This window comes from Amblyraja radiata, chromosome 28 (genome assembly GCF_010909765.2).
Source record: "Amblyraja radiata isolate CabotCenter1 chromosome 28, sAmbRad1.1.pri, whole genome shotgun sequence".
Classification (NCBI taxonomy): Eukaryota; Metazoa; Chordata; class Chondrichthyes; order Rajiformes; family Rajidae; genus Amblyraja; species Amblyraja radiata.
This window is the reverse complement of record NC_045983.1, coordinates 29,398,884-29,414,517: the sequence shown is the minus strand read 5'-3', so window position 1 is coordinate 29,414,517 and position 15,634 is coordinate 29,398,884. Positions and strand designations below refer to the sequence as shown.

Below are 15,634 nucleotides of genomic sequence, written 5' to 3'. Positions count from 1 at the left end.
TGGGTACCACCTGCTAACAACACACATTGTCTCCAAATCAGTTTCTATTTGTGGAATTCATTGCCACAGACGGCTGCGGCGGCCAAGTCTTTGGGCGTTTTTATGGGCGGATATTGACAGATTCTTGATTATTAAAGGGCCTGTCCCACTCGGGTGTCATTTGCGCGTCACACAGGTGGCCATGCGCGCATGCATCACGTGCGCATCACGACGCGCGTGTCGTGCATCGTGACGCGGTGCTGACTCGAAGGGCCGAATGGCCTCCTCCTGCACCTATTTTCTATAAATGACGCACAAATGACGCCCAAGTGCGACAGGCCCTTTGTCCAGGGTTATGGGGAGAAGGCAGGAGAATGGGGTTGAGAGGGAAAGAACGATCAGCCATGATTGAACAGCAGAGTAGACTCAATGGGGCGAATGGCCAAACTCGTCTTTTATGACATGAACATGAGTTATTTGTATGCTGACAATATTCAGCCATTTCTCTGAACAAAATCCTAGATCCCTCCAGAATAATGTTGTCTAGTTAAGCCTCTGGCAGAATATTACCCCTTATCAGCTGTCCCCCGCCCTCTGCAGAAAGTCACTCAGTTAATGTGTCGGAAGGAAGTGCAGATGTTGGATTACATCGAAGATAGGCGTAAAATGCTGGAATTGTGAAACTAGAGGGTCAGGCAGCATCTCTGGAGAAAACAAATTGGTGACTTTTTGGGTCGAGACCCTTCTTCAGACTGAGAGTCGGGGGAGAAATAAACTAGATGTATGGAAAAGTACAGAACAAATCAGAGCCGGCACTGACGGTGTGGGAAAGGTGGAGCCCACAATGGTTCATTGTTGGCTGGTGAAGAGAGGATAACGAAGGGATAGTGAAACTAGCAAAAGAGAGGGCAGAAGAATGGGGTTAGGAGGAAGAGATAGATCAGCCAAGATTGAATGGTGGAGTAGACTTGACGGGCCGAATTCCGCCATTCAATCATGGCTGATCTATCTCTCCCTCCTAACCCCATTCTCCTGCCTTCTCCCCATAACCTCTGACACCCGTATTAATCAAGAATCTATCTATCTCTGCCTTAAATACATCCACTGACTTGACCTCCACAGCCTTCTGTGGCAAAGAATTCCACAGATTCACCACCCTCTGACTAAAGAAGTTCCCCCCCATCTTCCTAAAAGAAGGTCCTTTAATTCTGAGACTATGTCCTCTAGTCCTGGACTCTCTCACAAGTGGAAACGTCCTCTCCACATCCATAAATGAGGAGGGTGTGGGGAAGGAACCATGAGTTCAAAGGTCAGCCGTTGTCTCAATGAACAGTGTAGCAGGCACCAAAGGCAAGATATAGATAAACAGGAATAGTGAAAGGCTTGGATAGAGTGAATGTGGAGAGGATGTTTCCACTAGTGGGAGACTCCAGGACTAGAGGTCATAGCCTCAGAATTACAAGGACATGCCTTTAAGAAGAAGGTGAGGAAGAATGTCTTTAGTCAGAGGGTGGTGAACCTGTTGAATTATTTGCCACAGAAGGCTGTGGAGGCCGAAGATAGATTCTTGATTAGTACAGGTGTCAGGGGTTATGGGGAGAAGGCAGGAGAATGGGGTTATGAGGGGGAGATAGATCAGCCATGATTGAATGGCGGAGTAGACTTGATGGGCCGAATGGCTGAATTCTGCTCCTACCACTTACGACCTTATATCTACTCATATTCCTATTTCCTGTACACTGACTTTAACGGATTCAATTAGTTTATTAACTGCAAACCCTTTCCAGAGTTTGTTCTTCCGAGTCCTGTTGATCAATATCAGGAGCATTTCTTCGTTACCTTTTCCACGTTTGCTGATTCAACCATGTCACGGTGCATGGAGTAATTGCCAGTAACGCCTGCAATCTTATTGTTGCAGAGTTTCAGTTTGTGATGAAGATAAATTCCGTCATAACGAGTTTATTGGCGAGACCAGAATTCCGCTGAAAAAGCTAAAGCCAAATCAAACGAAGAATTTCAACATATGCCTGGAGAAGCAACTGCCAGTGAGTGATACTGCCGTTTGTGTTGATTATTCCCTTGCAGGCCACATTGGGACTTAGAGTGATAGAGTGATACAGCGTGGAAACAGGCCCTTCGGCCCAACTTGCCCACACCGGCCAACATGTCCCAGCTACACTATTGTCCCACCTGCCTGCGCTTGGTCCATATCCCTCCAAACCTGTCCTATCCATGTACCTGTCTAACTGTTTCTTAAACTTTGGGATAGTCCCAGCCTCAACTATCTACTCTGGCAACTTGTTCCATACACCCACCACCCTTTGTATGAAAAAGTTACCCCTCAGATTACCTATTAAATCTTTTCCCCTTCCCCTTGAACCTATGTCCTCTGGTCCTCGATTCCCCTACTCTGGGCAAGAGATTCTATGCATCCACCCGATCTAATCCTCTCATGATTTTGTACACCTCTATAAGATCACCCCTCATTGTGCAGCGCTCCAAGGAATAGAGACCCATCCGACTCAACCTCTTCCCTATAGCTCAGACCTTCTAGTCCTGGCAACATCCTCGTAAATCTTCTCTGAACCCTTTCAAGCTTGACAATATCTTTCCTTTAACATGGTGCACAGAACTGAACACAATACTCTAGATGTGGTCTTACCAACGTCTTATACAACTGCAACATGACTTCTGACACCAACATATCTTCTTAGGAAGCTGAACCTCATTGAAACTTACAGAATAATGAAAGGCATAGATGGAGTGGTTGTGGAAAGGATGTTTCCACTGGTGGGAGAGTCCAGGACCAGAGGTCATAGCCTCAGATTTAAAGGGCACTTTTTTAGAAAGGAGGTGAGGAGGAACTTCTTTAGTCAGAGGGTAGTTCATCTGTGGAACTCATTGCCACAGAGGGTTGTGGAGGCCAAGTCGGTGGATATTTTTAAAGCAAATTCTCGATTAAAACGGGTGCCAAGGGTTATGGGGAGAAGGCAGGAAAATGGGATTAGGAAGCAGAGATCAGCCATGATTGAATGGCGGTGTAGACTCGATGGGCCGAATGGCCTAATTCTACTCCTATAACTTGTGAACCATATTCCGCCCAAGTTCAGTCCGCCAAAACCCACCTGATCTCCCGGTTGCTAAAACACTTCACCTCCCCCTGCCATTCCCACACAGACCTTTCTGTTCTGGGCCTCCTCCACTGTCAGAGTGAGGCCCAGCACAAATTGGAGGAACAGAACCTCATATTTCGCTTGGGCAGCTCACAACCCAGCGGTATGAATATCGACTTATCTAACTTCAAGTAGCCCTTGCTTTCCCTCTTTCTACATCCCTCCCACATCCTAGTTCTCCGACCAGACTGACTGTCCTTCTGATTAAATCTTATCTTTGCATGCTTCATTGTCACCTTCCCCAGCTAACAATGATCTATTCTACATTTTTCTTGAACTTTGTCCCTCTTTGATGTCCCGTTTTCACACCTTACCCTTCCGTATCTCTGTGTCTCCCTCTCCCCGACTCTCAGTCTGAAGAAGGGTCTCGACCCGAAATATCACCCCATTCGTTCTATCAGAGATGCTGCCTGTCTGGCTGAGTTACTCCAGCATTTTGGTCCATCGTCGGAGTAAACCAGCATCTGCAGTTCCTCCCTACACGTTATAAGTAATGCAATACACTACATATTTGTTTAATATACAAAGCTAAACATGATCTAATTATGTTCAAATTAAAGACTCAAAATGCCAGATATTTAGGGTGGCAGATTGGCGCAGTGGTAGTGTTGCTGCCTAACAGCGCCAGAGACCCGGGTTCTTTTAACCAACTAGGCATTCATTTTCCTTCAGGGTTCAACAGATCCTCCTCTGATATAAAATATAACATTGATTTCTCTGCCCTGATTGAGGTCGCTGATACCCACCCCATTGGAAGAAATTACACTCTCTGGGCATCAATATTTTCCACTGTAATATTATAATGAGAAAAATCCGTTCCTTTTACATGGTTTAATCACCTGTCTGTTGCTTATATTTACTATCCTCACTAATATTAATATGCAGCCGCAAATTCAAATATAAAGATATCCCCTTTCATGGAATAACCTTTTGTTTTTCAAATTACACCATCATACTTTCATAGGAAGCTTGGCCATATTTTTTATATACAATGCTAAACAAAATCTAATTATGTTCCAATTAAAGACACAAATGCCAGATATTTAGCGTGGCACATTGGCGCAGTGGTAGTGTTGCTGCCTTGCAGCGCCAGAGACCCGGGTTCGATCCTGACTACGGGTGCTATCTGCATGGAGTTTGTACGTTCTCCCCGTGACCGCGTGGGTTTCAGGGTGACCGCTGGTCAGCTTGGACTCGATGGGCCGAAGGGTCTGTTCCTGCGCTGTATCTCTAGAGTCTAAAGCCAAACCAATGAAAGGTACTGCCATGGCCATGTAATTCTAGCAATTAGCATTACTTTTAGTGGAAATTGCTTCATGTTAACTCTAACAGGGGCAACTTGCACAGGATCCTGTATTGTGTATAGTATGTGCACCAATGGTGTGATTTATTCCTTCATAGAAGAATTTCAGTGTAGTGTTTAAAGACATGGAGTGAAAATAGCCTTTGACATATCTATTAAAGGGGCTGTAATTGAATTTGCAGCCTGCCCTTTACCAGCTAACTTCAATAGAAAAGACAACCAATACAGTTTAAGATAGAATGGCAATCTATTATTCCCGTCCCATTCTTTCCTCACTGACCAATTTGCCAGAAAACCTGATTCAACAGGACGCACATACCCCGGTAGTTCTCATTCTTTCTATGGCTTCAAAAATAACGCCTCTATAAATGATGAAATATATTTCCTTCATTGCTTTTAAAAAATATATATTATATTACATTGCCCACGTACATTAGTTTTCTCTCTTGATTAAATTGCTCGGTGGCGCAGCTGTAGAGTTGCTGCCTAACAGCACCGGCAGCGCCCGAGACCCGGGTTCGATCCCGATGGCGGGTGTTGTCTGTACGAGTTTGTACGTTCTCCCCGTGACCTGCGTGGGTTTTCTGAGAGATCTTCGGTTTCCTCCCACACTCTAAAGACACACAGGTTTGTAGGATAATTGGCTGGTATAATTGTAAATTGTAAATTGTCCCTAGTGTGCGTAGGGTAGTGTTAATGTGCGGGGATCGCTGGTCGGTGCGGACTCGGTGGGCCGAAGGGCCTGTTTCCGTGCTGCATCTCCAAACTAAAATAAATGAAACTAATTCAATGACACTGATTTTCTTTACAAAAATAAAGGTTCGAAAAAGGGTTTATTTTAAAAGGTTTTGCCTACGTTATGCAGGAGCTTTGTATAGGGTGTAGGGCTAATCCACTTTTCCCTCGTAAGAAACTGCATCAACAATGCAAACTCGATTATTTATAGTCTCCTGCCTTTTTTCTCCTGAACACTGAACCAGTGAGACAAGTCGCACTGGCTCCATTAATATATTTGATTCCACCACTTGTCAGATGAAGATTGCTGTCACAATCTGCTGCATACTGTTAAGTGCCATTAGCTTCATTCATCTTTTTTTATATATAAGCCCTCTTAAGATTGCAACAGAATTGGGTGATGTTCCATCATCACAACGTTTGGTATGCTTGTTTGTGGCCTCTCTTACGGCACACAGCTTTGATCTACTGAGGTAAAAAACAATAATGAAGCTACTCAAGTTGCTGGAACAGTTAATTTTCCAATGAGTGCGAAAATAAACAAAATTGCTATTGACTTGTTAAGTAATAAAGCACACAATTTTGTGAATATTTCCCCACGAACTATCCTGCCCTTGTAAACCTTTACTGCAGTACTTCCACCAACTTCATGTCTCAGCATTCAGGTAGATTGGCTACATGCTTTAGTTTAGAAACACAGCTCAGAAACAGGCCCTTGGGCTCACCGACCAGCGATCCCCGCACATTAACACTGTCCGAATTACGCTAGGGACAATTTTACATTTATACCAAGCCAATTAACCTACCAACCCGTATGCCTTTGGAGCGTGGGAGGAAACCGACGATCTCGGGGGGAAAACCCATGCAGGTCACGGGAAGAACGTACGGACCCGTAGTCAGGATCGAACCCTGATTTCTGGCACTGTAAGAGCTGAAAGGCAGCAACTCTCTCGCTGCGCCACCGTGCCGCCTCTCTGTAAAACCACTTTAGACGAGGTTTCCCCATTAAACAAAGAAAAATATTGTCACGGTACTTATTTCCCAAAAAACTTGCAAAGAAAAACTAAGATCTACAATTTTACATTTTCCACAACAACAGAGGCAAAAACGTTATAATATAGATACAAAGCATGCATGAGAAGAGAGGCGAGTGGCTTTTAATTACTATTTCAGCATGTAAGGCAGTATCCCTGAGAATCTATGGTGTGGACATCTTATTTTGTTATTTGAACAGCGGAATAAAACTAAGCAGCTGCAGCAACCTATTGTTCTGCATTCGTTGTTGCATAGAATTCTTTCCATTACTATCACTGATTAAATGATCCATTTAACACTGTCCTTCTTCGCAGATAGATAAAACAGAAGACAAGTCACTGGAGGAGCGTGGCCGCATTCTCATTTCTTTGAAGTACAGCTCTCCGAAGTCTGGGCTTGTTGTCGGCATAGCGCGATGTGCACATTTAGCAGCGATGGATGCAAATGGCTACTCAGACCCTTATGTGAAAATGTAAGTAACAAACTGCATCATGGCACTTTGTAAGACAATAGACAATAGACTTTAAGACTTTTGCCTCCATCACAGTGAGGAGGTGCCTGGTGAACTCGCTGTGGTGGATGTTAATTTGTGTTTATTGTGTGTTTTGTTATTTATTATTATATGTATGACTGCAGGCATGAAATTTCGTTCAGACCGAAAGGTCTGAATGGCAATAAAGGAATCTAATCTAATCTAATCCAATCTAATAGGTGCAGGAGTAGGCCATTCAGCCCTTCGAGCCAGCACCGCCATTCAATGTGATCATGCCTGATCATCCCCAATCAGTACCCCGTTCCTGCCTTCTCCCGATATGCCCTGACTCCGCTATTTTTAAGAGCCCTATCTAGCTCTCTCTTGAAAGCATCCAGAGAACCTGCCTCCACCGCCCTCTGAGGCAGAGAATTCCACAGACTCACCACTCTCTGTGGGAAAAAATGTTTCCTCGTCTCCGTTCGAAATGGCTTACTCCTTATTCTTAAACTGTGGCCCCTGGTTCTGGACTCCCCCAACGTCGGGAACATGTTTCCTGCCTTTAGCGTGTCCAAGCCCTTAACAATCTTATATGTTTCCATGAGATTCCCTCTCATCCTTCTAAACTCCAGAGTGTACAAGCCCAGCTGCTCCATTCTCTCAGCATATGACAGTCCCGCCATCCCGGGAATTAACCTTGTAAACCTACGCTGCACTCCCTCAATAGTCCTTCCTCAAATTAGGGGACCAAAACTGCACACTCTAGATACTCTAGGTGAGGTCTCACTAGGAGGACGTACATATCTGGAGTTCCTACAGCTGGCTAAATTAAATTTAAAAAAGCACAGCTAGTTTATAATTTATGCCTGGACTCTGCGCAGACTTGCGGGAGGGTGGTGTCAAGTTGTTGAAACTACCGCAGCATCTTAAAACCATTCTTATTCCATAGAGGTGCTTGCTGCTGTGCAATTTCAGACCATGTTTAAACCTGAAAATTGTCTCGCCCCCAGAATGTAGGACAATCAATGATGCATTACTGACATTCCTTCAGGTGTATGGAAAGCCATTGTAACCACCACCGGCCACTGTACGTGTGAAGTAACTTCAGTAATGCACTGTGACACAACCACTGATGGAATATCTAGTTAGAAACCCTAAGGGAATCGTAAGGTAAAAGCTCTTATTTTTTCCCCCTGACTGGATTTGTTTGAGAGCGAGACTTGGTGCAAATGTAACTTTCGAGATACAGCGCGGAAACGGGCACTTCGGCCCACTGAGTCCAACCGCAGACAATTATCGATCTCCACATACACCAGCACCATCCTACACAGGAGGGAGGGTTTTACAATTTACCCAAGCCAATTAAGCTCCAAATCTGCACGTCTTTGGAGCGTGGGAGGAAACCGGAGCACCCGGAGAAAACCCGCGCAGTTCAAGGGGAGAACGTACAAACTCCGTACAGACAACACCCATAGACAGGATCGAACTCGGGTATCTGGCGCTGTAAGGCAGCAACTCTACCACTGTGCCCCGAATAGTTTAAACAATAGATTACATTTTTTTTTCAAAGTACCGTTCTTTGATTCGTACTGGAGATCCCTTCTATCCCTCAAATCAGAAATGAAATTCTCTCAATTAAAAGCTTATTACAGACAATTGGGATACATATTGTGCTTCAAACTTAATGAATGATTATGCAATTGAGAATTTTGTATATTCAGCTTGTGCATAAAGGAATGTTTTACAAGCAGATAAATATCCTTGGAAAATAGTGCAGCGCCTCCTAGCGGCAAATAATGTTATATGCATCTGCTGTCCATGTTGTTTGTTGTGGAGCTGGTCAAGGGCGGCACGGTGGCGCAGTGGCCTCACAGCGCCAGAGACCCGAGTTCGATCCTGACTACGGGTGCTGTCTCTACGGAGTTTGTACGTTCTCCCCGTGGCGCCGTGGGTTTTCTCCGGGTGCTCCGGTTTCCTCCCACACTCCAAAGATGCACAGGTTTGTAAGTTAATTGACTTTGGTTAAAAAAAATTGTCAATTGTACCCAGTGTGTAGGACAGTTTCAGTGTACGGGGTGATCGCTGGTCGGCGCGGACTCGGTGGGCCGAAGGGCCTGTTTCCGCACTGTATCTCTAAAGTTTAAAGTGAAGTCTAAGTACAATATGATATAACTTTATTTATCCTAGGGGGGAAATTGGTGCGCTAACATTCGTAAAACATAACAAGATCCATGAAATATGAAATTAAAGTGAAGAGTGGGAATCCAGTATTGGGGACGTACAAAGATTGGGGGGGGGGGGTCGGGCAAGGGAGTCAGTCTACCCCACGACAGAAGGGGGAGGAGTTGTACAGTTTGATAGCCACAGGGGAAAGGGATCGCCTGTGGAGTTCTGTCCTGCATCTTGGTGGAACCAGTCTGTTGCTGAAGGTGCTAAATGAAAGAATTTCCTTCTGTGTGCTCGTTGGAAGAGTTATAAAGTTATAAAGAGTTATAAGTGGTTCTGTGCATCATGTAGTGGTCTCTTTATGCAACATACCACAATTCCGAATGTGGTTTACCAAGCCCACGTCACCCATTCCTTCTCTCCGGAGATGCTGCCTGTCCCGCTGAGTAATTCCAGCATTTTGGGTCTATCTTCAGTGTAACCCATCATCGTCAGTTCCTTTCTACACATTCAGAAACTTCCTCCTTGTCTGTCCCCAACCTGCTATGACAGATGTCACCACTTAACTTCTCCGTTACACCTATCATAGACAACAGACAAGATGAGCAGGAGTAGGCCATTCGGCCCTTCGAGCCAGCACCGCCATTCAATGTGATCATGGCTGATCATCCCCAATCAGTACCCCGTTCCTGCCTTCTCCCAATATCCCCTGACTCCGCTATCTTCAAGAGCCCTATCTAGCTCTCTGTTGAAAGTATCCAGAGAACCCGCCTCCACTGCCCTCAGAGGCAGAGAATTCCACAGAGTCAAAACTCTCTGTGTGAAAAAGTGTTTCCTCATCTCCGTTCCAAATGGCTTACCCCTTATTCTTAAACTGTGGCCCCCGGTTCTGAACTCCCCCAACATCGGGAACATGTTTCTCCCTTTTCCCCAGCAGTCTCTCTTCCCTCCCAAGACAGCCATTACATGAGTTTGAGGTTTGCTGGCCTTCTCAGATTGGAGTGCAGCAAATGGTCCAAAGCTGTGCTAAATTGAGTGATGTTCCTTTGGAAACTGTGCTGTTCCCATTTCAGCATAGTTCTCTTGCTAAGCAACCCTTTTTACGATTTTTTCTTTGCAGGGGACCCGGACCTAGTCATTGGCACAAATGACTTGGCTCACTAAAAGCAGATGCTACCCTCGTTTTATGGCAGGTTATATAAACTACTGAGGAAGACGGCACTTTCTGCCCTTTACAACAAAACGTATATAGCTGTGTTAATATAAATGCAGCTTTTATACACAGGCTGGTGTTTGGTTTCGTGTCAATTCCAGCAGGTTGTAAAGAAACTGGGTTTTTTTTCCTAAGTGAATAACAGAGCTGGTGGAGTTATGTGTTCAAAAGGGAACTGCAGATGCTGGAATATCGAAGGTACACAAAATTGCTGGAGGAACTCAGCGGGTGCAGCAGCATCTATGGAGCGAAGGAAATAGGCGACGTTTCGGGCTGAAACGTCGCCTATTTCCTTCGCTCCATAGATGCTGCTGCACCCGCTGAGTTCCTCCAGCAATTTTGTGTACCTGGTGGAGTTATTGCAGTTTCCCTTGCGGGTTCAGCTGGCCGTGATGGTGGGTTTGTTCTGTGACTGTTAATTCGCCCTGACAGTGGCTGGGGCACAGCGCACCCATCAATGCCAGACTGAATCTGCACTGGTGTGCAACTGAGGCCCACAGTAGTCCCAAAGATAGACACGAAAGAGACGAGGAATTTCTCTAGTCAGAGGGTGGTGAATCTGTGGAATTCTTTGCCTCAGAAGGCTGTGGAGGCCAAGTCAGTGGATATTTTTAAGGTAGAGGAAGATAGATTTGTGTCAGGGGTTATGTGGAGAAGGCAGGAGAATGGGGTGAGTATAGAGGGAGAGATAGATCACCCATGATTGAATGGCTGAGTAGATGATGGGCCGAATGGCCTAATTCTGCTCCTATCAATTATGACCTTATCAGCCTACACATGGGGGATGCACATTAAACTAATTTGTTGATGAAGATCTTGACTATGACAGCTCTACCTGTCAGTGATGTATTCCCTCTATGAGACCACCTATAGTTTGAGTTTAGTTTAGAGAAATACATAAAGCCCATTACCTATAGTTTTAGTTTAGAGAAACAGCGTGGAAACAGGCCCTTCGGCCCACTGAGTCCGCGCCGACCAGCGATCCCCGCACACTAATCCTATCCTACACACACTAGGGACAATTGACAATTTTTACCGAAGCCAATTAACCTGCCAACGTGTAGGTCTTCTGAATGTAGGAGGAAACCGGAACACCCGGAGGCAACCCATGCAGGTCACGGGGAAAGCGTACAAACTCCGTACAGACGGTATCCATGGTCAGGATCGATCCCGGGTCTCTGGCGCTGTAAGGCAGCAACTCTTGAGTTGAGAGTTGATTTGAGAGTTCTTTTTCACTTCAGGATATGAGGTAGGCTGAATCCGCTCAGCTTTTGAAAATAGGACCAATCTCTCACGTTAAAAGAGAAAGCATTTGACCTTTAGTTTCACAGTTCTAATGTAAAGGTTGTGATTGCGCTGTGCCCCAGCCACTGTCAGGGCGAATTAACAGTCACAGAACAAACCCACTATCACGGCCAGCTGAACCCGCAAGGGAAACTGCAATAACTCCACCAGCTCTGTTATTCAATTAGAAAAAACCCCCCCAGTTTCTTTACAACCTGCTGGAATTGACATGAAACCAAACACCAGCCTGTGTATAAAAGCTGCATTTATATTAACACAGCTATATACGTTTTGTTGTAATGTAAGGTCTAAAACTGCAGTCCTCCGCTTGGAGCTGCACAAGACACAAGTATTAGAGATAAGATTACAACAGTGAGTATGTGCCCTGCATGCACATCCGCTAAAGCACTGCATGATCTGCTCAGTTATACATTCCGAACCGCAGAGCGCACTGACTAAACATCTCTCGGTAAAGGGCAGCATTTTTAATTAGATTGGTGAGTATAGATAATGCAGCAACAAATTTATACGACACCAATGTTATTCTACTATTCGGCATATTTTTCCATGGAAGAAAACAAGAAGGCAAACAAAATGGGCGGCACGGTGGCGCAGCGGTAGAGTTGCTGCCTTACAGCGGCAGAGACCCGGGTTCCATCCCGACCACGGGTGCTGCCTGTGTGGAGTGTTGACATCCTCCCCATGACCGTGTGGGTTTTCTCCGGATGCTCCGGTTTCCTCCCACACTCCAAAGACATGGAGGTTCATTAGTACGGGTGTCAGGGGTTACGGGGAGAAGGCAGGAGAATGGGGTTAGGAGGGAGGGATAGATCAGCCATGATTGAATGGCAGAGTAGACTTGATGGGCCGAATGGCCTAATTCTACTCCTGTCGCTTATGAGCTCATGATCTTATGACCTTAATTGGCAAATAGTCATTGGATAGTGTGTAGGATGGTGCCAGTCGCTGGTCGGAGCGGACTAGGTGGGTCGAAGGGCCTGTTATCACGCTGTGTCTCTAAAGTCTAAATATGAATGTGTTTTATTATATTTTATTGCCTGCGTTTGGCGCACAGCTCTCTCAAACCCTCTAAACCCACAGCGGCCGTGACAGTAAGCATTCATTCAAGTGACCATAACAAGACTGAGTTAAATACAATCATAGGACTGAAATTAAAGGGGCAATTAGAGAAGGGAATCAGGGAATGTAGAGGGGATTCAAGTGGTGGGGGAGGAGGGGGAAAGATTTAATAGGTATCTGGGAAACAACGTTTTCACACTAAGAGTGGTGGCTATATGTGACGAGCTGGCAGAGGAGAAAGTTGAGGCAGCAACTATAACAACTTTTAAACACATTTGGACTGTTACATGGAGAGGATAGGTTTACAGGGATATGGCCATAAGCGGGCGGGCGGGTGGGACTAGTGTAGGTGGGGCATCTTGACCAGCATGGGCAACCCGGGCCGAAGGGCCTCTATCCATGCTCTATGACTATGACTCTATATTTGAATGCAGAAGTGAAATACTTTGAAGGCCTGTTGTTTATTCTTGAGACTCCAGCCAACACTTTACTTTGGATTTAGTCTTTGATAATAATTCCTTCTTTACCAGAGAGGCTTTCTTAAAATTAAACGAGAATTATTGAACATTATGAATATTTCTTGAACAGAAAATCTTCCTTTAGTTTAGTTTAGTTTGGAGATCGCAGCGTGGAAACAGGACCTTCGGCCCATCGAGTCTGCACCGACCAGCGATCCCCGCACATTCACACTACCCTACACGCACAAGGGACAACTCTATATTTATACCAAGCCAATTAACCTAATAACCTACCTGTACGTCGTTAGAGTGTGGGAGGAAACTGAAGATCTTGGAGAAAACCCATGTAGGGGAGAACGTACAAACTCCGTAGAGACAAGCAACTAAGTATAGGCCGGAATGGTGGCATTTCTAGAGTATAAAGCCATTGTTGCATCCATTGATAATGGTAATGAGGGTTAGACAGGCATTTAAATTTAATTACCTCCATCATTTGATCCCAGCGAGCTGTCAAATTTTTAACTGGCTAACATTGCTAGTTTTGCTACCAGCATGTTGAAGCTTCCTTTATTATCAAATGGAGTTACATGGTGAGTGGACTTGTGTAGGAAGAAACTACAGACCCCCACCCAAGTCCATTCCCCCTCTCTCTCTATCCCTCCCCCACCCAAGTCCATTCCCCCTCTCTCTCTATCCCTCCCCCACCCAAGTCGCACCAGCTTCTCGTTTTCACCCAACAAACAGCTAACAATGGCCTGTTTCCTTCGTCATTGTTACTTTTGTTGCATAACTTCCATTCATCGTGTCTTTATCTCTCCACATCATCGTCTATATCTCTCGTTTCCCTTACCCCCGACCAGTCTGAAGAAGGGTCTCGACCCGAAACGTCACCCATTCCTTCTTTCCAGAGATGCTGCCTGTCCCGCTGAGTTACTCCAGCTTTTTGCTTCTACTTTCAGAAAGAGGACTTGGCAGCTCCCGCTGGGCTGCCCCTGACACACAATCTGTTTCACTTTCACGTGTTCAGGGGCCTGTATTCATTAGCAATACCTGCCTCATGGCACATGCACAGATGATTCAGTTAAACCAAGATGTTTGCAGGGAAATCTGAGAAGCGTTCCAAAATGTTTCCTGCATTAGACTGACCACATGTGACCTGAATTATGCACTCTTAAGTTAATTTACTTTAAGGCTTTTAATACCAAATCAAATTTGCCGTGATCCGAACTGGGCTGTGGAACACGCCACGCAAGGCACGTTTCACGTGAACACGTTTGTGAACGTGTTTGACGGGATCTTGTAGAAACATAGAGCATTCTTGAGGGATTGGACAGGCTAGAGACAGGAAACATGTCCTCAATGTTGGGGGAGTCCAGAACCATGGGTCACAGTTTAAGAATAAGGGGTAGGCCATCTAGGACTGAGATGAGGAAAAACTTTTTCACCCAGAGAGTTGTGAGTCTGTGGAATTCTCTGCCTCAGAAGGCAGTGGAGGCCGATTATCTGGATGCTTTCAAGAGAGAGTTAGATAGAGCTCTGAACGATAGCGGAGTAAGGGATATGGGGGGAAGGCAGGAACGGGGTACTGATTGTGGATGATCAGCTATGATGACAGTGAATGGCAGTGCTGGCTCGAAGGGCCAAATGACCTACTACTGCACCTATTGTCTATTGTCTATTACGAATGCTGATATATCTCTCCGTTTTACAGAGAGAGAGTAAACACTTGTGCGACTGCAAACGGACAGCATAGCAAAGTTACAGACAAAAGGGGATCACGAGTAATGTTGAATTATTTATGGTGTGATCATCTCCACTGAGAGAAGTCAGAAGGAAGAGCAAGGAATTTCCCTAGAAGTAATAAAGTGTGTTGATTGATTACTGGAAAATACAGTAATTAGTCAACTTTTTCCTGAAATACATCGCACTTAATTAAGTGAGGGAATTTATTTGAGTGAAGTGGTGAGATCAGGCACCGAATCAATACCGTGGTGATATGTGTAGGAGAGAACTGCAGATGCTGGTTTAAATCGAAGGTAGACACAAAATACTGGAGTAAAGGGCCTGTACAGAGACAGAGACAGAGACAGAGACAGAGACAGAGACAGAGACAGAGACAGAGACAGAGACAGAGACAGAGACAGAGACAGAGACAGAGACAGAGACAGAGACAGAGACAGAGACAGAGACAGAGACAGAGACAAAAGGCGGGGGCCAGGGAAAGCGGGGGAGAGCTGTTTGAAATTCACACGGTGCAAAGCCAAGCTGCAGACGCAGACCGCAATGAACAGAAAGATTAAGACGGCTAGCACAGTGTACAGTAAGTCCTTTAAAAGAGGGGTAGGCGAGAAGGGGGGGGGGGGAGGGGGGGAGCAGGAGTGGAGACACTTTTAAGAAGCCAGACAACTTTTACAGTTTTTGCCCATTGCTTGAACACGTTTTGCAAAACTTCGCTCATTGTGTCAAAACTCTACACACAAGCAAATAAGACACAACACTGGGAAATAAACCATTCACATCCATGTCAAATTGAAACTCTGCTATTGAAACCTAAACTCTGCTATTGAAACCTAAACTCTGCTATGAAAACCTAACAATCCTTTGTCAAAACATCACTCTGATGACAAAATGATACACACTTGCATCATATGAATACACTTTCAGATCAGCAGCAACACACTAGTCTACTTTATATAAAACACTGCAGTCTTTAATTTTCACTGTTTTTATTCAGTT

At 45.1% G+C, this 15,634-nt stretch overlaps 1 protein-coding gene across 1 annotated transcript in view; it reads left to right on the top strand.

Annotated features, from left to right (window-relative positions):
- Positions 1-15,634, top strand: part of doc2b (double C2 domain beta) — a 256,425-nt gene that overhangs the window by 196,330 nt on the left and 44,461 nt on the right. The window contains exons 5-6 of the mRNA XM_033046182.1: positions 1,898-2,024; positions 6,540-6,697. Coding sequence (XP_032902073.1) covers positions 1,898-2,024; positions 6,540-6,697 — 285 coding nt within the window. The remainder of the gene's footprint in view (positions 1-1,897; positions 2,025-6,539; positions 6,698-15,634) is intronic.